At 36.5% G+C, this 21,950-nt stretch overlaps 1 protein-coding gene across 2 annotated transcripts in view; it reads left to right on the plus strand.

The window, feature by feature from the left end:
* KLHDC10 (kelch domain containing 10) overlaps positions 1 to 21,950 on the plus strand; it is a 75,312-nt gene that overhangs the window by 23,164 nt on the left and 30,198 nt on the right. For both annotated transcript variants that reach the window (XM_039243482.1, XM_039243474.1), the window contains exon 2: positions 20,463 to 20,549. In XM_039243482.1, coding sequence (XP_039099413.1) covers positions 20,463 to 20,549 — 87 coding nt within the window. The remainder of the gene's footprint in view (positions 1 to 20,462; positions 20,550 to 21,950) is intronic.

Consider the following 21,950-nt stretch of genomic DNA (forward strand, 5'->3'; position numbering starts at 1 on the left):
CAATTTATTATATGAATAACTTTTAGATTTTCTTCTAGCTAATGTCCTACTTTATATCTTTTTAAAATTTTTTTTAAATGTTTATTTTTGAGAGAGAGAAAGAGAGAGCACCTGTGTGCACGTGCTCACGTATGGGGGAAGAGCAGAGAGAGAGAGAGACAGAATCTGAAGCCCCCTCTAGGCTCCAGGCTGTCAGTACAGAGCCCGATGTGGGGCTCGAACTCATAAACTGGGAGATCATGACCTGAGCCAAAGTCAGATGCTTAACCAGTTGAGCCACCCAAGCACCCCATGTCCTATTTTATTTCTCTCATTCACAGCAAAGCTTTCAAAAAGAATAGACTCTGTTACTCATTTTAATTTCTTTTTTTTTTTTCTCTTCAATCTATTGCAGTCTTGTTTCTGCCTCCTTCATTCCACTCAAGTGCTCTTGTTAAGGTAATAAATTCCTAATTGCTAAATCCGTTAGATACCTCTTAGTCTTCATCATACCCAACTTCTCTAGATTTTTATTTTGACTCCCTGCTGTCCTAGAGCCTAGAAATACATAAGTAGATAAAGTCTCTATTCCTGAAGAACTCTTAGTTATCCTTTTAGCTCTTGAACTCTTATTAGTTTTCCTTTATCTGCCCCCTTAATATTGGTATCCAAGACTTTATCTGTTTGTTTATTTGTTTTCTCTTCCTCTCTTAATATTTTCCCTGGGTGATATTATTAATCTTCTGACAATGCCTAAATCTGTCTTCAACCCAGACCTGTTTTCCTGGTCTGTTTGCCTGTGGCTACTAGATATTACCACCCAAGTTACTGAAGAGTCCTTTAAATTCAGTATGTCTAAAAATAATTTCATCATCTTTCCTGCCAAACCTGTTTTTTCTTTTTTGCTCCTTATCCCGACTAGTTTTATGGCTAATTCACCAATTTAGTGACTCAAGCCAGAAACCTGGGAGTCACAGTAGATTCCTTCCTTTTGCTCACCTCCTACCCAGTTGGTCCCAGTCTTGTCAATTTCTCCTCCTTCCCCTAACTCTTCTTCCCTTAGTCCCTTTCTAGCTCTCTAACCTCACCATTGATGTCTTTGATTTTATTTTCCAGCTGTATAGAAGTATTTGTAGTTAGTTGCCTTAAATTCTTGGCATAAGGTAGGTTGGAGAGAGAGATTTAAAGAAATTTGTAATTTGCTCCAGTACTACAATGTGTCATGCTTCGGTACATACCGTTTCTTCTTCCTAGAGTGCCGTTCCCCTAATCGTCTTCTAAGACCCACTCATGTATACTTTATACAACTTCTAAAAATTCTCTCTTTTTAATTAAAATTCTCTTTTTTAATACAAAATAGGTTATTTGTACTGAGTACTACGTACTGTTCAAAGTGTTTTGTAACTCTTAACTTATTTAATCCTCATAGCCTTGTGAGGGAAATAATTTTTGCATTCTCTTCTCTGATGAGGAACTGAGGCTTAGAGAGAAGCTGCATAACTTGCCAAAGTTATATAGCCAGTACATGTCAGAGTTTGAATTCAGACCAGTCTGTTGGACTTCAAAGGCCATGCTATTGTGTCCCTTCTTTGTGCCACCACCTTCCTTGTATGCAGATACAAAGTATGTATCACAGTACTTGTGTATACTCAGTTGCAGTTATTTGTTTCTCAACTTATCTGCTTGCTAACTATGGGTTCCTTAAAGGCAAAAGTAATGTCTTATTCTTTATCATATTCTACAGAGATTAGGACACTATCCAGCTCATGACTGTGCTTTTAGTAAATGTTTATTGAATGAGTCAATAATTATCAATGTCTGCAGGTATTGACACAAGAGTTATTCTACATTACATAGTCTACAATAGATTTTCTTTACTGAGGAATTTAGCACATACAACTTTTGTATGGCTTTTCTAAATATTCTTTTTTTCCAAGTACATTTTTATGTTGAATGTTATCAGAAATAGTTGTACCATTCTACCATCTGTGCCTTGATTCTATCCCTTCCTGTCTTTCCAGAAAATTTACATTATGTCCTGTGTCTTCAACCTTTTTCTCTCCATCAAATCATTCCTATAGCATTTTAGCTTTAAGTTTTATCTCTTCTAATCTCTCCTTTTCCTTTTTTTTAAAATTTATTTATTTATTTATTTAGAGAGAAACAGAGTGTGTGAGCAGGGGAGGAGCAGAGAGAGAGAGAGAGGGAGAGAGAGAGAGAATCTCAAGCAGGCTCTGTGCTGTCAGTGCATAGCCCAACGTGAGGCTTGAACCTATGAGCTGTGAGATCATGACGTGAGCCAAAATCAAGAGTCAGACACTTAACCCACTGAGCCACCCAGGTACCCCTCTCCTTTTCCTTTTATAGCCAAGTTTGTGAAAGCATTGACTAGAGTTGCTGTGTTTTTCACCATACCTCCCCATCACGTCTTTGAAGTAGGTCTTGTTAAAGTCACAAAATGGACTAGTGTGTTATCAAATGTATGTTTTTCAGTCTCTATTTTATTTGATCTCTCTTCATTTTATTTTATTTAAAAAAATTTTAATGTTTTATTTATTTTTGAGAGAGAGATAGAGACAGCATGAGCAGGGGAGGGTCAGAGAGAGAGGGAGACAACAGAATCAGAAGACAGGCTCCAGGCTCTGAGCTAGCTGTCAGCACAGAGCCCAGTGTGGGGCTGGAACCCACGAACCATGATTTCATGACCTAAGCTGAGGTCGGAAGCTTTACCAACTGAGCCACCCAGGCGCCCCAGATCTCTCTTCATTTTAAAACATCCTTTTCCGTCAGCTTTCCAGGTGTTGGGTCTGCTTTTCTTTTTATGAGTCTGGCCTCTCATACCCAGTCTTTGTCAATTCTTCTTTTCTACCAGGCCTTAATGTGATTCTATGCCTCCACCTTTTTTTTCTTTAATTTAATTTTAAGTGTTCTCTTCCAAATCCATGGTTTTCAGTTTCTATCCGTTTGCCAGTAAGTAAGGCCACTTTCTCACTTCTGCCCAAATCTCTCTTGAGGGTCATATACTTACTTTCTTCATGTCTTCACTTATATGCATTATATGCCTCAAGTTCAGCATGTCTAAAACTGAATTTGTGACCTTTCCTTATTCTAAAGGTGAAGGGAAGCTATTGGACAGTTTTAAGCAAGGGAGTGATATGATGTGATTTATGTTTTTTAAATGTTTTTATTTAAATTCCAGTTAGTTAACATACAATATGATATTAGTTTCAGATACACAATATAGTGATTCAGCACTCTTGTATAATACCTGATGCTCATCACAAGTATGCTCCTTAAACCTCATCACCTATTCAGCCATCCCCAACCCACCTCCACTCTGGAGTTTGTTCTCTATAATTAAGAATCTGTTCTTGATTTGCCTCTCCCTCTCTTTTTTCCCCTTTGCTTGTTTGTTTTGTTTCTTAAATTCCATGTATGAGTGAAATCATAAGGTATTTGTCTTTCTCTGATTGACCTAACAGCCCAAGTGTCCACTGACTGATGAATAGATAAAGATGTGGTATGTGTATGCACACACACACACACATACACTCAGGAATATTAGTCATAAAAAAGAATGAAATCTTGCCATTTGGAACAACATGGAGCTAGAGAGTATTATGCTAAGCAAAAGAAGTCAGCCAGCAATTTACATTAAAGAAATTTTTTTACGTTTATTTATTTTTGAGAGATGGAGACAGAACATAAGCAGGCGAGGGACGGGGGTGGGGGGGGAGACATAGAACTCGAAGCAGGCTCCTGACTCTGAGCTGTCAGCAGAGAGCCCCATGTGGGGCTCAAACTCATGAACCGTAAGATCATGACCTTGAGCTGAAGTCAGAGGCTCAACCAACTGAGCCACCCAGGCGCCCCAGCAATTTACATTTTTTAAAGCACCCTCTAGCTGCTGGGTGGAGAATGGAGTGTGGGAATTGGTTAAAGCATAAGAGCCATTTAGAAGATTTGTAGTTGTCTCCTGAAAGGATTATGGTGGCTTAACGTTTTGTGAGAGAGAGAGAGAGACCACAGGTGTGCATGTGAAAGCGGGGGAGGGGTAGAGGAGGGAGAGAAAGAATCCCAAGCAGGCTTCATGTTCTCAGCGCAGAGCCCAACTCAGGGCTTGATCTCATGAATGATGCTTGAAAATAGCATTAACAGGATTTACTGTGAGGTATAAAGGAAAGAGAAGAATCATATGTTTTTGTCTTGAGCAACTGGATCGATGATGGTGTCATTAAATGAGATGGAACAGACTGGAAGGAGCAGGATTGTGGGGGCATAAATCAAGAATTTTGTTTTGGCTCTGTTAAGCATGTGATGCCTATATGACCTCCATATGTGGAAGAGGATATGAGGTAGGCAGTTTTCATATATAAATCAAATTTAAGAGAGAGGTGGAGGGTCAATATATAAATTTTGAAATTATTAGCATATAGATGGTATTTAAAAGCTTCTGGGCTGGATGAGATTACCAAGGAAGATTAAAAAGAAATAAGGCCCAAAGACTAACTTGAAGGTGAGAAGGAAAGGAGAAGCAAGCAAAGAAGGTCAGTAAAATAAGAGGAAAACCAAGACTACTTGATTTCACAGACAAGAGAAGAAAGTCTTTCAAGAAGGAGGGAGAGGTCATCTTGTCCAAGGCTCTAAAATGGTGGACTCTAATACTACGGTACTATAGTCATTGTTGGTAATAGTAGGCTTTAGTGGGCCGGCCTTTGGACCTATGAACTATTTATAACACAGGAAAAGATAATCAGTTTCATATCACAAACTGACATATAAATTTAGAATTTTGAAGCACAGTCCAATTTTTAATAACCTCTATACTTTTGAAGGTTCACTTTGTTTTTCCTCCCTGAACTATTTTTAAGACCTTTTTAAAAGCGGTTTTTTAGTGGTTTTGAACCCTAAGATCGTTTAGACCGGATTACCAGTTATCTATACTGAGTAAACTTGTAGACCACTTAAAAGTTATGCTCAACTAAATATGTAAATATGATTTCCTGTTATTGGACTCATCCTAGCTTATCCCCTAATGTTTTTTCATTAATTTTTTTTAACTAAAAAGCACTACATAAATATGGTAAAATCAAAGAGTATACAAAGGAGACAAAGTTTCCCTTCTGCCCTAGATCCCTAGTTCTGTAGACTCTCTCCAGAGGTATCATCTGTTAGAGTTTCTGGTGTATCTCTCCAGAAATAGAATTTGCAGTCTATGGCCATACCACCCTGAACGCGCCTGATCTCATCTGACCTCAGAAGCTTAGCAGGGTTCAGCCTGGTTAGTACTTGGATGGGAGAATTTGCATACGTATGAATATCTTCATTTTTAAGCCGTTAGAGTACAACATAAAGTATTCTTTCTGCACCTATCCTTTTTTTTTTTTTAACTAAAAATCTATTTGGGGGATAGTTCTTTATTACCATATTTAGATTGATCTGATTCTTCTTGATGGCTGAAAGTATTGTGTTACATGGATGTACAATAATTTACCATTCATGCAATAGATACTTATTGAGATTGTTCCTGGCTTACAATTTGAAAATATTGCTGGGGCGCCTGGGTGGCTTGGTTGGTTGAGGGCCACACTTCAGCTCAGGTCATGATCTCACGGTTCATGAGTTCAAGCCCTGCATCGGACTCTGTGCTGACAGCTCAGAGCCTGGAGCCTGCTTTAGATTCTCTGTCTCCCTCTCTCTCTGCCCCTCCCCCACTGATGCTCAGTCTCTCTCTCTCTCTCTCTCTCTCTCTCTCAAAAATAAATACTAAAAAAATTTTTAAAAGAGAAAATATTCCTGCAATGCATAATGATAAATATTACCAACTTACCATTTAATGTCAGTTTTTAAAGGTTTCTTCGAGTTATGGAACCAAAAACTCACGCTTACATTTATCCTTTTGTTTTACTCAACTTTCCCATCCATTTTGTCTGTGAGTCTTTAGGTTTTATCCCCATAATAATATCATTAGCTAGAACTTTTATAAACATAACCCAGTGAGGAGTAGGTACTGTTATTGTTCCCTTTTCACAGAGAAGGAAGCTGAGGCCCAGCATTTCTTATCTCAGGCTATTAGCTAAGTTAGAGAAAGCCAGGATTTGGAACAAGCAGTGTGGTTCTAGAGCCCATGCTCTTAACTCTGGGCTGCCTGTCCTCCCCACTTCTTTCTCTTCCTAATGTAATTCAGGCCTTCACTGCCCTATAACTGGACTATACTAATTAACGTTTTGGTCATTTCCAGACTTCTTCTCTTATTCTCTTCTATATACTGAAACAAGATTAATCTTCCTAAAGCAAAACTGTGGTTTTTAAGATATGCTTCCCAGATCAAAATCCTTCAGTAGCTTCCTGCTATATTTAGAATCCAACCTGATATCTGGGCGCCTGGGTGGCTCAGTTGGTTAAGCGTCCGACTTCGGTTCAGGTCATGATCTCACGGTTCATGGGTTCAAGCCTTGCATCAGGCTCTGTGCTCATAGCTAGCTCAGAACCTGGAGCCTGCTTCAGATTCTGTATTTCCCTCTCTCTCTGACCCTCCCCTGCTCACGCTGACTCTCTCTCTCCCAGAAATAAATAAAAACATTAAAAAAAAAAAGAATCCAACCTGATATCATGCTCTTATTATATTTGCTATGCAGTCAACGAATTTACTTCAAGTTTTATCTAAGATATCATTGATTTATCTGTAAGATTAGATAGTGGAATTAGAGGTGTCTGGTTGGCTTAGTCAGTTATGCATCTGACTCTTGATTTTGGCTTAGGTCACGACATTGGGCTCCATACTGGGTCAGGCTCTGCACTGGACATGGAACCTGCTTAAGAGTCTCTCCTTCCCTCTCCCCCCACCCCCCATTTGCTGTCTCAGATGTGTACACTCTCACTCACCAAAAGAAAAAAAAAATGAATAAATAGTCTTTGGAGTTAATAGTGCTTTTTCTTTGAGTTATTTCCCTTTTTACCCACAGTAGCTCCTACCATATGGTTTTATCAACAAACTCTGAACTCATTTGATTTGAATCAGATGTGTAATTGATCAAAAACTGCTAACCACAAACATCTTTGGTGTCCCAGAAGACAAATTCCTCAAAATACACACAGACCTCATGCAGGAATATGGAATTTCTTTTTCTTTTTTTTTTTTTAGGATTAAACAAATTTTTAATGTTTACTTTTGAGAGAGAGAGAGACAGAGTGCAAGGAGAGCGGTTGAGAGAGAGAGGGAGACACAGATTCCGAAGCAGGCTACAGGCTCTGAGCTGTCAGTACAGAGCCCAAAGTGGGGCTTAGAACCACAAACGACCTGAGCCTAAGTTGGACACTTAACCCACTGAGCCACCTAAGCACCCTCCCCTTTTTTTTTTTAAAGATTTCACTTTTACATAATTTCTGCAGCCATCATGAGGCTCAAACTTACAATCTCAAGATCAAGAGTTGCATGCTCTACCCACTGAGCCACCCAGGCACTTCAGAATATGGAAATTCTACTGTGCATTCCAAACTGGGTACTTTAGAAGGAGGTAACATGTTTAGCATTAAATGCACATGCATGGGGGCGCCTGGGTGGCTCAGTTGGTTAAGTGCCAACTTTGGCTCAGGTCATGATCTCAAGGTTCTTGAGTTTGAGCCCTGCATCTGGCTCTGTGCAGACAGCTTAAAGTCTGGATCCTGCTTTGGATTCTGTGTCTCCCTTTCTCTCTGCCCCTCCCCTGCTCACACTCTGTCTCTGTCTCTGTCTCTCTCTCTCTGTCTCTCTCTCTCTCTCTCAAAAATAAATAAAAACATTTAAAAAAAATTTAAATGTACATGCATATACTAAACCACACATTGAGAAAACCATTTGGGAAGAAAATTAACTTTTTAAAGCTACATCAATTTTTTTTTTCCTGCTCATTTATGATTTTAAGTACAAAACTTCTCTATGCATTTATGGAAAAAGTACTACAATGCAAATGTTCTTGTGAAATGTATCTTTTGAAATTTTTATTTCTAAGTAAAGATTGCTGTTATTTTATTTTTAGAATAGCTGTCTTTTTTAATATAATCCTTCATGCAGGTATCTTCCTAGATGTCATGTCTACTTTGGCGGTATTCATATCTATTATATTTTAGTTTTGCATTTAGGTTGTTCTTATTGGCTTTCTGCTTGTTACATGACAGGATTGTCACCAATTTTTCAAAATAGCTTGATTTTAAATATTGAACTTTTAAAAACAGTTTTGAATAAGATAGTAAACATTAAAATCTTGTTATTTGGTGACTATTTTGTTGCTTTTTGCCAGGTTTGGTCCAACACAAGCTTTTGTTATCTTTGGTCAAGTCTAGATATTTTCTTTGAAGACATTGCATTTGTCAACAGAAAATGGTGACTTGAGAGATGGAAAAATGAATTCATAAAGAACCGCTGTGTCTTAGGGCACCTGGGTGGCTCGGTCAGTTAAGTGTTCAACTTTGGCTCCGGTCACAGTGTGTGAGTTCAAGCCTTCAGCAGGGTGTCTGCCATCAGCACCGAGCCTGCTTTAGATCCTCTGTCTCTCTCTCTGCTCTCCCCTGCTGGCTCGCTCTCTCTCTCTCAGAAATAAATAAACAACAACAAAAATAATTATGTCTTCATTTCAAAATTGATTACTTTTCTTATTTGAAAAAAAATTTTTTTAACTTTTATTTATTATTTTTGAGAGAGACAGAGCATGAATGAGGGAGGAGCAGAGAGAGAGGGAGACACAGAATCTGAAGCAGGTTCCAGGCTCTGAGCTGTCACCACAGAGACCGACATGGGGCTTGAACCCATGGACCATGAGATCATAACCTGAGCCGAAGTCAAATGCTTAACCAACTGAGCCACTCAGGCACCCTACTTTTCTCATTTTAATCAAGGAACAGAATGAGTAGCAAAGCAGTAACCGACATTTCTGGATACAGTCATTTAACTATTAGATTTGCGAATTTCATTCTGCTTTGTTCCTCAGTTTTACTTGCAGAAATATGGAGGGTTCTGTGTCTCTGAAGAGCCAAGCATCTTTGGTGCTTCCTAAAGGAGGGAGGTTGCAACATTTTAGTTCACCAAGCACTGTCAAAATGTATTGATTGAAAGATCTGTTTTTCATACTTAGTTTCTTATACCTACACTCACCCAGTACTTAGTCTTTCTCTCTCTCCTTCAAGAATGTTTTTGGGGAGAAAGATTATTCTCTAGATACTTATCAAAGTGCAGGAAATCCAGAAACAAGAAAAGACCAAATCATCTATTTTGACTCCTGAGTAGGTTATTACTATACATTTTCATTTCAGTATATTAGGATTCACATATGTAGTTGTTAGTAAACTGATTAAGTTATTTTCTAGGGTAGTAGGATATACACCATACTCATTTTTTAAACTGTTTTTTAACTTATTTTTATTATTTTTAGAGAGACAGAGACAATGTGAGTGGGGGAAGGGTAGAGAGAGAGGGAGAGAGAAGGAATCCCAACCAGGCTCCGTGCTGCCAGTGCAGAGCCTGACACAGGCCTCGAACTCCCAGAACCCAGAAATCATGACCTGAGCCAAAACCAAGAGTCAGATGCTTACCTGACTGAGCCACCCAGGTGCCCCTCCTTTTTTTTTTTTTTTTTAAACCAAGTTTTGCAGGAGATAAAAAAGGAGATAATATTAAATTAAGAAAATCAGACTCTTGGGGCACCCAGGTGGCTCACTTGGTTGAGTGTCCAACTCTTGGTTTTGGATCATGATCCTAGAGTTGTGGGACTGAGCCCCACATTGGGCTTTGAGCCGAATGTGGAACCTGCTAGGGATTATTCTCTCTCTCTGTCTTCCTCCCTCCCTCTGCCCTTGCTTGCACATGTTTGCTCTCTCTCTCGATTTCTAGAAAGAAAGAAAGGAAGAAGAAAAGAAAGAAAGAAGAGAGAGGGAAGGAAGGAAGGAAGGGAAGGAAGGAAGGAAGGAAGGAAGGAAGGAAAGGGAAAAGAAGAAAAGCCGACTGGCTATGGTTTACATTTCAGGATGGCCACATGAACACAGATACTCACAGAATACAAATGCAGGCAGTTTCGTTTATTTTTTAAAATCTTAAACACAGAAAATATAAGCAGTAAAAAAATGTTTTAAAATTAACATTTTATCTTTTTCCTGTCTTCTAAAACCCTTAAGAACCATAAAATGTTAAAATTAAAAAAGACCTTAGAAATTAATTATCTTGCCCTAACTTCTACACAATATGAAAATCCTTTCCACAATAATTCTAATCTTTTTATAAAATCTCTATTTTTTTTAATTTTTTAAAATGTTTTTTATTTATTTCTGAGAGAGAGAGACAGCATGAGCAGGGGAGGGTCAGAGAGAGAGGGAGACACAGAATCTGAAACAGGCTCCAGGCTCTGAGCTGGCTGTCAGCACAGAGCCTGACGCGGGGCTCGAACCCACCAACCGTGAGATAATGACCTGAGCCAAAGTCAGGCACTTAACCGACTGAGCCACCCAGACACCCCATAAAAATCTCTATTTTAATGGTGTGTGTTTTTTTTTTTTTTTTTAATATAAGCTCTATGTACAATGTGGGGCTTGAACTCATGACCCCAAGATCAAGAGTTACATGGTCTACTGACTCAGCCAGCCAGGTTCCCTAAATCTCTACTTAAAAAAAAATTTTTTTTGAACATTTATTTATTTTTGCGAGACAGACAGAGCATGAGCAGGGGAGGGGCAGAGAGAGAGAGGGAGACACAGGATCCGAAGCAGGCTCCATGCTCTGAGCTGTCAGCACAGAGCCCAACCCGGGGCTTGAACTCGTGAACCATGAAATCATGACCTGAGCTGAAGTCGGCCACTTAACCGACTGAGCCACCCAGGCACCCCCCCTAATCTCTACTTGACTGCTTAGATTAATGGAATACCTGTTAAATTGTGGAGAAAGCTGTCAAATTATGTGTTGGCTCTAATACAAAGACTTGCCTTAAATTCAGCTGCAAATTCTATGACTTTCTCCCAGTTGTGTCTTCTTATAGAATATAGAATAAATATATATATAAATAAATATAGAATAAATATAGAATAAATCTTTTCCTCCTTCCATTTAACCACCCTTCGGAAAACATTTTTAACATTCTGGGTCTGAATTATTTTTTACTTTTTAACCTGGGGGTCATCAGTTCATGAGTCTGTCTTCAGGGGGTGGGTCTGTAGAGGTTATATCACATGTGAAATTGTGAGTGTGTGTATATATATATATATCCATATATATATGGATATATATATATATACATTTTTCTGGGAAGAGAGCCAATAATTTTTATTAGTCTCAATAGACCCTGATTCCCCACCAAAATTCATATGCCAGACCTACTGGGATGGACCTGGTAATCTGCTTTTTGTTTTTGTTTTTATTTTTATTATTTTTAATAAGTTGGCAGCGAGCCAGCTAGTCCAGCATCTCAGGAACTATTGCACTAGGTAATTTCTGAGATGCTTAGAGCATTTCTGATTCCACTGAGAATTGTAGAATTTTTAGAGCTTTAGAGACCGTCCAGTTTATATATAGTTTATGGCGTATTTATAGTTAATGCTATCAAAAGATTAAGCTGATCCAAAAGAGTAAGGTTTTTATTTAAAAATTTATTTGAAAACCCTGGCATCCATTCATAAACATTAAGAATGTGGTAGTGCTATTTTAAATCAAGAGTGTTCCCAAGATTTTTTTTATTAGACTTAATATTTTAATCTAACACAGGTTTAGGAATTGTACTTTTTTATTAATTTTTAATCTGGAAAGGTTTTAGTCTGTTTTATTTTTATTATTCCAAAGGAAGGACAGTATGGCTTATAATTCATTTATGAGCACTGGTTTCAAATATCCCATCTACCTTTTAGAACAGTTTGAGCCTAGTACACCTCCTATGTCTACCTCCCTTTCCCAAAGACAAAACTCAACCAATGAGGCTTTTTTCTTTTCTTCAGTAAAGTAATACTTGAATAACTAATAATATAAACTGAATGACAAAGAGCAGCTTAAGATTTGAAGATGTCTTTTAGTGTGCTGTGATTACTTCATCTTATAGAAGTCTGTGTATGATAGGCCTACTTTTTGCAACAAATGTCAGAGGAGTAGAGTCAAGAGACAAGAGACTAACGTAAAAGAAGACAGAAAAATGAAGCACAGCAGGGGAAATGAATATGTTTTAATGAACAGCAGTGATGAGCAAGAGAAGGCAGGAACCAGCAATTTTCATTCATTTACTGTTTATTCCTCTTAGTGTCAAAAATACAGAGATATATTTGAAAATAGAATTTTTTTTATATAAGTAGATAAATAAGTAAATGATGTAGTTGAAGACAGATGATATAACATACCTATATCTGGGGGGCATATAGCTGCTTTTGCCTCCCTAAGGATACATTTCCTGTGTATGTATTAGGGAAGTACCGTAGATGCCAGTAAGTAGTTAATAGCTGCTCACCCCTAGCTTGAAGGCCCTTGAAAAAGAACCAGAGTGCATGTTTCATAGTTTCCTAAAAGCCTACGGGATAGGAAATACTACAGTTATTTCATCCACTACAGTGACTTACTGTGGCTTTTATTTTAATAGGGTGGTAATATGATTGTATAATGGGGGTAACACCAGAGTCTTGGGAGAGGAGAGCAACTACTTTGGAGGGGTTGGGAGAATGTACCTTTAGTTGAGAATCCTTGCCTTACTGTTCGTTTCTTCATTCTTTCGTTCAACAAGTATTTAGCAAATGCCTCCATTAGACACATTTCTTAGGTGCTGAATTGAATTGTGACTAAGAGCATTATTACAGAGTTGTTAAGAGTGATTTGGATCTAAACTGCATGGGTCTGAATCCCAGATTTTCATTTGCTTGGCTAAGTGACCTTGGGAAAATTACTTAATTTCTCTTTGTCTTGGTTTCCTCCTCTGTAAGTTGAGAATCATAATAGCATCTGTCTCATACAGATGTGGTGAGGATTAAACGAGTTCTTGCAACAGTATTGTTATTAAAGAGAATTCAGTTGTTTTTATACACACACACATACGCACACATATATAAGATGCTGCCATGACTAACTAAGCCATAACACAGTATAACACTCCAATTTATGTTTTACTTTGTATTGATTTACATACCTCTTTGTTTCAAAAAGGATTTGAGACAGAACCAAAGCCTCTGAAAGAATACCCTGTATTCAGCCAACACAACAGAATTAAGATATGGGTTCAGATCTTCCTGCTTTGAAAGGCAAAAGGCAGAAACTTAAAAATGAGTGTGTTTAACTGCTAGGAATAGAGTAGATAGTGAATAGATGTTAATTCTAAGTGTAAAAGAAAGTCATTTACTTAAAAAGTGGGTCACTGCTATTCCAAAGTGTGCTGTCATGCAAATTACTTAAAAATGGCTCTTTCACATAAAAAAAAAAGCCTCTTCCCAGGGTGCCTGGCTGGCTTAGTCAGTGGAGCATGTGAGTCTTGATCTTGGGGTTGTGAGCTCGGGTCCTACGTTGAGTGTATACTTAAAAAAATAGGGGCACCTGGGTGGCTTAGTTGGTTAAACATGGGACTCTTGATTTTGGCTCATGTCATGATCCCAGGGTCATGGGATTGAGCCCCTTGTCAGCCTCCAGGCTGAGCTTGGAGCCTGCTTAGAATTCTCTCCCTCCCTTTCCCTCTCTCTCCCTCTCCATTTGCCCCTTCCCCCCCCATGTACTTTCTCTCTCTGTCTCTCAAAATATAGTATCATTAAAACTAAAAAAATTAATAAAAGTAAAAATGCCTTTTCCAGGTAGACATAGTCCTGTGGGTCCACTAGGGAGTAGAGTGCAGGCTGGATTTTAGCCTCATTTAGCCACTTGGTCTGGACCTCTTGTGCAGCGTGCAACCTACACAACTCTGTAGTGATTCTGAATATGGTATTAATTTGCTTCTCTTTTGAAATTCTTTATAGACACTGAATTGTATAAAGCAATAGGATCAGGCCATGTGGCATAGCCACCTAAATCAGAATTCTTAGATCATGTTAAATAGTTCTGTTTATTAAAAGATTTATAATTGTTTCAGATATAGCATTTTGAATGCAGTCTGCTCCATATCAACATAATCAATTTTTTTCACTTTTTTAATACTTTTTCCTTTGAGATATTGTAGATTCACATGCAACTATAAGAAAGAATAGTTCTTTATTCTTTTAGTTTCCCCAAATGATAACATCTTATTACTATTGTGTAATAATACAACCAGGAAGTCAATGTTGATACTGCTTGCTGATCTCACTTTGATTTCATTAGTTTTTCATGCGTTCATTTGAGTGTGTGTTTGTATTGAGTTCCAGGTAATTTTATCACATGTGTAGATTTGTGTGACCACCTAGTCAAGATAGAGATCAGATCTATCACAGTGACCCCTCTTGTTATCCTTTTATTTTTTTTTTTTAAAGGAAATTTTTTTTTTTAATGTTTTATTTATTTCTAGGAGAGAGAGAGAGAGACAGCGTGAGCAGGGGAGGGTCAGAGAGAGAGGAAGTCACAGACCGAAACAGGCTCCAGGCTCTGAGCTGGCAGTCAGCACAGAGCCCGACGCGGGGCTCGAACCCACGAACCGCGAGATCATGACCTAAGCGAAAGTCGGAGGCTTAACCGACTAAGCCACCCAGGTGCCCCTCTTGTTATCCTTTTATGGTCACAGCCATCTCCCCTGGTAAACCCCTGGCAACCACTAATCTGTTCCCCATCTCTAATTTTGTCACTTTAAGAACGTTATATAAATGGAAACCTACAGTATATGACCTTTTGGCATTGACTTTTTTTATTCAGCACAATTCCTTTGGGAGCCATCTAAGTTGTTACACATATCAATAGTTCATTAATATTGAGCATTATGCCACGGTATGGATGAATGTACCACAGTTAAACCACTCATGCATTGGAAGGTTGTTTCCAGGTTTTGGCTATTATTGATGAAGTATGAACAGTTGTGTACAGGTTTTTGTGTGAGCATAAGTTTCTTTTTTTCACAGTTTGGCATTGAAATTTATCCAAATGCTTTTTCTGCGTAGATTGAGATGATCATATGGTGTTTCTCCTTATTCTGTTAATATGGTGAATTATACTGATTTTTAAATGTTAAATCAGCTTTACATTCTTGGAATAAATTTCACTTGATCATGATGTATTATCCTTTTATAAAACTTTGATTTTATTTGGTCATGTTTGGTTTGGAATTTTTGTGCCTGTTGATAAGGGATTTTGACCTGTAATTATTTTTAATGTTTTTATCAGATTTTGATATCAAGGTTCTACTAGTCTACTAGTCTCATAAGTGAGTTTTTCTATTTTCTGAAAGCATTTGTGTAAGATAGGTATTATATATCTTCCTTAAATGTTTGGAGTGAAGCCAGCTAGTACTCCTAAATTTTTTGCACAATACCTAAATTTGTATTTTTCTATCAATATCTGTATTAATCACTTTCTGTATCTTTCTTCTAAGCAAGGCAAAGACTTCATTCTTCTGCATTCCCTTCTCTCAATCCCCTTCTTACTCTCACAGTGATTCCTGTCAGTATCATCTGAGATTGGAGTTTTGAATGTTAGTAAACTTTTGTGTTTTGCTCTTTTCCCAGTCAGCACTTTAAGATCTTACTGGTTTCTCTCCTTACTCTTTTCTTGTACCTTGTTTGTTGTTTTTGGTTTAATTTTTTTTAACTCCAAGTATATACCTTTTTTTTTTTTAAGTTTATTTATTTATTTTGAGAGAGAGAGAATTCTGCAGGCTTTGTACTGCGCACTGACTCGATCTCCTGGAAGGTGAGATCATGACCTGAACCGAAATTAAGAGTCAGACACTTAACCAACTGAGCCAAGTATCTATCTTTGAGTAATTCTTTTACCAGAAATCTGAGAGAAGCAAAATTTTTGTTTCCTTGTACATTAAAAATGTCTTAATTTCACTCTCACAATTGAGAGTTTGAGTACAAATAGAATTCTGGACCATCGAAAAGACTATTCTTCCCCATTGAGAGGTCTTGTCACCTTTGTCAACAGTCAGGTGCCCATAGATGGGTTTACTTGTGGACTTTAAGTTCTATTCCATTGATCTCTATGTCCATCCTTATGCTAGTACTAAATTGTTTTGAATATTGTATCTTTGTAGTATGTTTTGAAGTCAAGAAGTGTGAGTCATCTAATTTAGTTCTTTTTCAAGATTGCTTTTGTTCTCTGGGTTCCTTACGTTTCCATATGAAGTTTACAATCAGCTTGTCCATTTCTGAAAAAAAGACAGTTGGAATTTTGGTAGCGATTGCACAGTTCTCTTTTATATCTTAACTTTTGAAAATACTTTCTACTTCTTTTTCCTTCTATACTATATTCTGGCAAATTTCTTGGCCCCATCTTTTATTGTACTAATTTAGTTGGCTCTTTAATTGTATTTTTCAGTTCTTAGGTTTTTTAGTTTGGTGATCAAAATTTAATTTCTGAGGGTTCCAACTGATTTTTTAAAATGTATTACTACCTTGCATATCTCTGAGGCTATTAATTACATTTGATGTAAGGTCTTACTCTGTTTAACTTGTTAATAACTCTCTTTAGTCTGAGTTCCTCTGTTTGTCACATTCATGCCTCTTTTTCATGTCTAAGTCTTGGTTTTATGCTTATTCATTTTTATTTGAGAATCCTAGTTAGCTTTCGTGTGGATATTATATCTGTTATTGCAGCAGGTCTTTAATGATTGTGGGTCGAGATGAAATGTTCAATAGGATGAAGTGTGTCATTGCCAGTCTTCTTTAGTGTGAGTGTCCCCTCTTCTGCCTGGGAGTTAGTATCCACCCAGGGCTCTCTCCTGTCTCTATGATCTAGTGTTTATATTCATTGATCCTACCTGGGGAGGGATACCTCTTTTATTTGATGTCACTGTTTCCATCTGGAGCAAATACCTCTGTTCTATAATGCTTGACCCAGAGAGGTGAATGAGTAGGAGAGGCTGATCTGCCTTGTAACTTCTGCGCTACCCCCCAACCTGTAAATTCTGTAAGTTGTGTCCATGCTTCCTGCTGTTTTCCGTCTCTGGGCTTAGTTTACTGTGAGGTCTGCTCTGACCACTTGCAATAGCCCTCTACTCTGGGTGTATAGGACTGTGTTTTTCATATTTCAGTGATTCCTTATGGTATTAGTCCACTGAAGACATTTCTTGCTGTCTTTTGATTATGGATTTAAAAAAATGGCTTTGTGTTATTAGCTGGGCTTTGCAGAAAGGAGAATATGCTTGGCCTAATAGCGTATTTCAGTCAAGGACTATGTCATATTTATAATGAAATAAATTTAATAAAAAAAATTTTAACGCAAAAGATAAGGGTGCTTGGCTAGCTCAGTCAGTAGAGCATGTGATTCTTGATCTCAGGGTTGTGAGTTTGAGCTCCATGTTGGGTGAAGAGATTACTTTAAAAAAATAATAAAAATCAAAAAACTTAAAATATTGATGAAATCATTGAATAAATTATCCTTTTTGTTTTTGTTTTGAAGAGTAGAAGCAATCACAAATGAAGATTGGCAGTTTGAATTTATACATATTAAAGCTTTAATGAACAAAACTTCAGACCAGGAACCTATCTATATGTAATTGGAAAGACATGTATTTGCCATGTTGCTGGTTTCTCTCTTTTCCTGATATTTGGGTGAAGGAAGAAAACATGAGTTTGGAAGTCAGTGCCTATGTTGTGTGAATAACCTCAACATTAACTTATACCTTTGACAAATTTAATGTTGGTGGCTGAGCGAGAAACAGGCCAAAGATGTTTGACAGAGCTCTGAGAAAGCATCAAAAGGATTTTTTTTATTATAATTTTGGTTCAGTAATTTTCAGTGTTATTCCCTCAGTGTTCTTTTAAATTTGTTTATATTTTTCCATAATAAAATATGTCATAGAAATTTGGATAATACAAAAGAGGTGATAACTCTCAACCCTAATCATAGCCACTGTTAACACTTTGGTATGTTTCTTTACAGTATTTTTTTAACATAGCTTAAAAAATTTAAAGTAATATGGTATTATTTTTCTTCCAGTCCAAAAGTAATGCCTACTCAATGGGAAAGCTTGGAAAATAAAGACCAGCATTAAGGAGAAAAATCAAAAAATCACTTATAATAACCACCCAAAGATAACCACAATTAAAACTTGATGTATATCCTTCATGTATTTTTTGTGAATCTATACAAGCACTTTTTTCTTTACTAATATGGTATCATACTCTAGTACTATTTTGTACTTGCAGTTTCGTTTGCAGTATATTGTGAATGTTTTCCCATGTTAGTAAATATTCTTGTATATACTTTTTAGTGCTGTGTGAAATATGAACATATTTAAGTATGTTTATTTAGCATACTTAGCCATCCCCCTGTCATTGGACATTGAAAGTGTTTCTAATTTTTTACCATTATGAATAATATCATAGTGAGTATCTTTGTCCATACATCTTTCCATGCATCTGTGATTGTTTCTTTAGGAATAAATTCCTAGAAGTGGAATAACTGGGTCAAAGGGTATGTACATTTTAACACTTTTGATACATAAAAATGTCAAATTTGAAGCTAATCACTTGTTATATTCTGTCTTGTATTGCTATCTAATTGTTTTATGTGTCTGTCTTGTCTCCCTAATTAGAATTAAGCTTCTTGAGGGCCAGGGAAGTTTCTGATACATCTTATGTATCCTTTGACAGTGGTTTATAATGTTGGACTTATGAGTCGTCAACAAAAACTGTATTGATTTAAACTGTGATTCTCCAGATTTTTGGATTTCACAAATTTGTAATTGAAAAAAAAAATATATATATATATATATATATATATATTTTGGAATACACATAGGCTTGTAAACTTTCTATTTTTCTAAGAAAGATTAAACCAAAACAACTAACCATTTCCTGTAATCTTCATCTCATAAAATGAAGCATATTTAATAAAAAAATTTCTAATCTCTGAAAAAAAGGACAGGCCTTTAAATAGACATTTTCCTTTTTTAAAATAAATCACTGCCTTGGCCACTTTTTTCTCATTTTGTTTCGGATTTGTGAATCTTCACCTTAGCCTAGCAGTGGTCTGTAAACCAACATTTGGGCATTGCTGATTTAAAACTTAGACGATTAAATGCTTCTGCAAAACAAATAATTCTTCCCCTTGCCCAGGAGTCGGTTTTCTCCACAGTGTATAGGCATGCACCAATAATGCCATTTCATTACATAGGATTTGTGTATCTCTATGTACCAGTACTACATTAAACAAACCAGACCTTGCTGATGAACATCTAAATATATTTTCAATTGCCAAACACAAAACCTATATGCTTTCTAAAGAATTTGAGACAGGAAAGTGTGGTGTAGTGGAAAGAAGGCAGGTTTTAAAGTCAGGCTGAGCTTGGATCCTGGGTCAGGCATTAAGTCACTTAATTTTTCTTTGGCTACCTGGCTTGTAAAATTAAGATGATAATATCTTCCTCAGAGTGTTTTTATGGCCACTGTCATGGCAGTTACTTCACTGTAATGTAATTACTTGTTTAGACATCTGCCTTCCTCATTAAGACCAAGAGCTGTTGAGGGCAGGAGACAAATCCTTCTTGCACTACCCTAGAGCCTAGCCTAGGGCTCAGGGCACAGCAGATGCTTAATGAAATAACTGTTGAAACCATACAGGATTGTTGTGAGGATCAAGTGAGGTAAACTTTAAAGTCTATACAAATGTTAATTTTTTGTATTGCCATTAAAAGCTATCTTTGGGAGCTATCAAACCTTTGGGAAGAGAAAATTAATCCTTTTAACAGTTCAGTAATGCTTTGTATTTCTCTACTATATTCTAAGAAAACAAGTTTTAATTGGGGGTTAATATGGAGCTGATTTGCTTCCTTGGAAGGCAGATGAATTTGCTTTTTCCTCTCTCCCAGTGGAAGTGCCAAGATATTAAATGTTTGCTTTATTTGGTTGTCACCATAACATTTTAATTATAGCAAGATCTGCTTATTTCATATTCAAAGAATGGTGCCCATTGCTTTATCCTCTTAACCATATAGCTGATAAAAGAATACCAAACGTGGAAGAGAACAGGAGCCTACATTATGCCGAATTAATTTTAGCCAGTGCTCCTTTTTTGACATTCACTGATTTTTTTAAATGTCATCATTTCTAATTTGTTTGTAAAGCTACTGGTGAATTTTTGCCACAAGATGGCATTGGTGATTATTGAATGCATGTTCTGTTGAACCAGAATTCTGAAAAATGGTGCACATATTGTTTGTATTCTTTGGGGATGAGTTGAATACCTTCATCACTGCTTATATATTAATTTAATTTTGTTTTGACTTCCAAAACAGGGTTAAATGCTACTTTACATCACTTCTTTCTGTATTCAAGTATTGTTTTGTTTCCTGTTTTTCTGTCTTTATAACTACAGTAACTATGTATTATTTGCCATGTGTTGTATGTGTCTGACTTATTGCTGATAATTGTGGTAACAGGTAAGAAGAAAATACGATGGGACCCAGTTAGGAGGCGCTTCATTCAGTCCTGTCCCATCATAAGGATCCCTAACAGGTTTTTGAGAGGTGGGTGATAACTAGCAAGAGCTCTGTGCTTCATATGGGTTAAAGGGAACTTTGAATTTTCTAAAGTCAAAACTTTGGTTTTTAAAAATTGTCTAAACAGCTAAAATTGGAGTAAGAAAAGTCTAGAATTTAATTTTAAACCTGTGTTTCATATTGACCACTGTTAGAATTGTGAGTTTTAGGGAGTTAGAAACACTTAATGTGTATTAGATTGTAGAGATAAATCATCTAACTGAGGTCAGTATTATTCCACTGTAGCCATATGAGAAAGAACTTTGACTAATATATAAAATATGGGCGTGGGAAAGAATTTTCTAAATATCATCTGAGGAATAAATAAAGATTAACTTAGGTAACTGTATAAAAATTACAAACCTCTATGTCAAAAACCATAAATAACAAGATAAATTAAAAGGGGGAAATATTTATAAGAAATTATTACTACCATGAATATATAAAGAGCTCTTATAAATCAATAGTTTAAAAGCATATGCCCACTAGAAAAATAGGTTAAAAGACATGAATAATCAATTCATAAAAAGGAAGGATCAGTAAATATGAACAAATATTTATTTTCACTATTATTACATAAATACGATAATTAAAATAATAAGATCTCATTTTCATACATGAGGTTGGCTAATGACTGTAAATAAGAATACCGAGCGCTGGCAAAAGTAGGGGGACACGAAACTCATATTTTGAGGGAAGTGTAAATTTAACACAGCCTGTCTGGATTCAGTTTGGCAATATGATATAAAAAGCCTTAAAAATGTTGACATCCTTTGACCTAATAATTCTTACTTTTAGCAATGTTGCATTCCTTCTATTTCTTATTTTTTCTACCAAAACGTACTCCATACTGAAAAAGAATCTCAGAAGAGGATTGAACACTCGTTCACACTATTTGTCTAGATATAACAAATTGTCAGACAGGCATACTTAATGTGGTGATTTAGACTTTATTAAATTATTATAAGCCAGTATGTCTAATTTTGTCAAAAGATTATTACCAAAAAAAAAAAAAAAAATCCTGCAGCTGCTGTAGATGTGTCTATATCTAGTACCTAACCTATTTTTAGCAGCCACATTCCACAGCATGGAAAGAATAAAATCTAGACTTAATGGTCAAGATAAGATACTTAGGGTGGTATGCTACCTTTTAGAATAAATAATGATTTTATTGATACAGACTGAGATAATCTTAATACTATAGGACAAAACAAACCACTTAGCATATGTGGCCAAGCAAATGGCACATCTAATTCTGTAACGTTTTTTTCTTTCTTCTGTTTATAAATTAAAATGCTAATTATCAATTTACAATGAGAAAGCTAACTTGGGCTGACTAAATTTAAATACAATTAAGAAATTGTTTAATTAGGATATAGAATTTAATAT

The sequence above is a fragment of the Hyaena hyaena genome, unplaced genomic scaffold (assembly GCF_003009895.1).
Source record: "Hyaena hyaena isolate Hyena2069 unplaced genomic scaffold, ASM300989v1 scaffold_8, whole genome shotgun sequence".
NCBI classification, from domain to species: domain Eukaryota; kingdom Metazoa; phylum Chordata; class Mammalia; order Carnivora; family Hyaenidae; genus Hyaena; species Hyaena hyaena.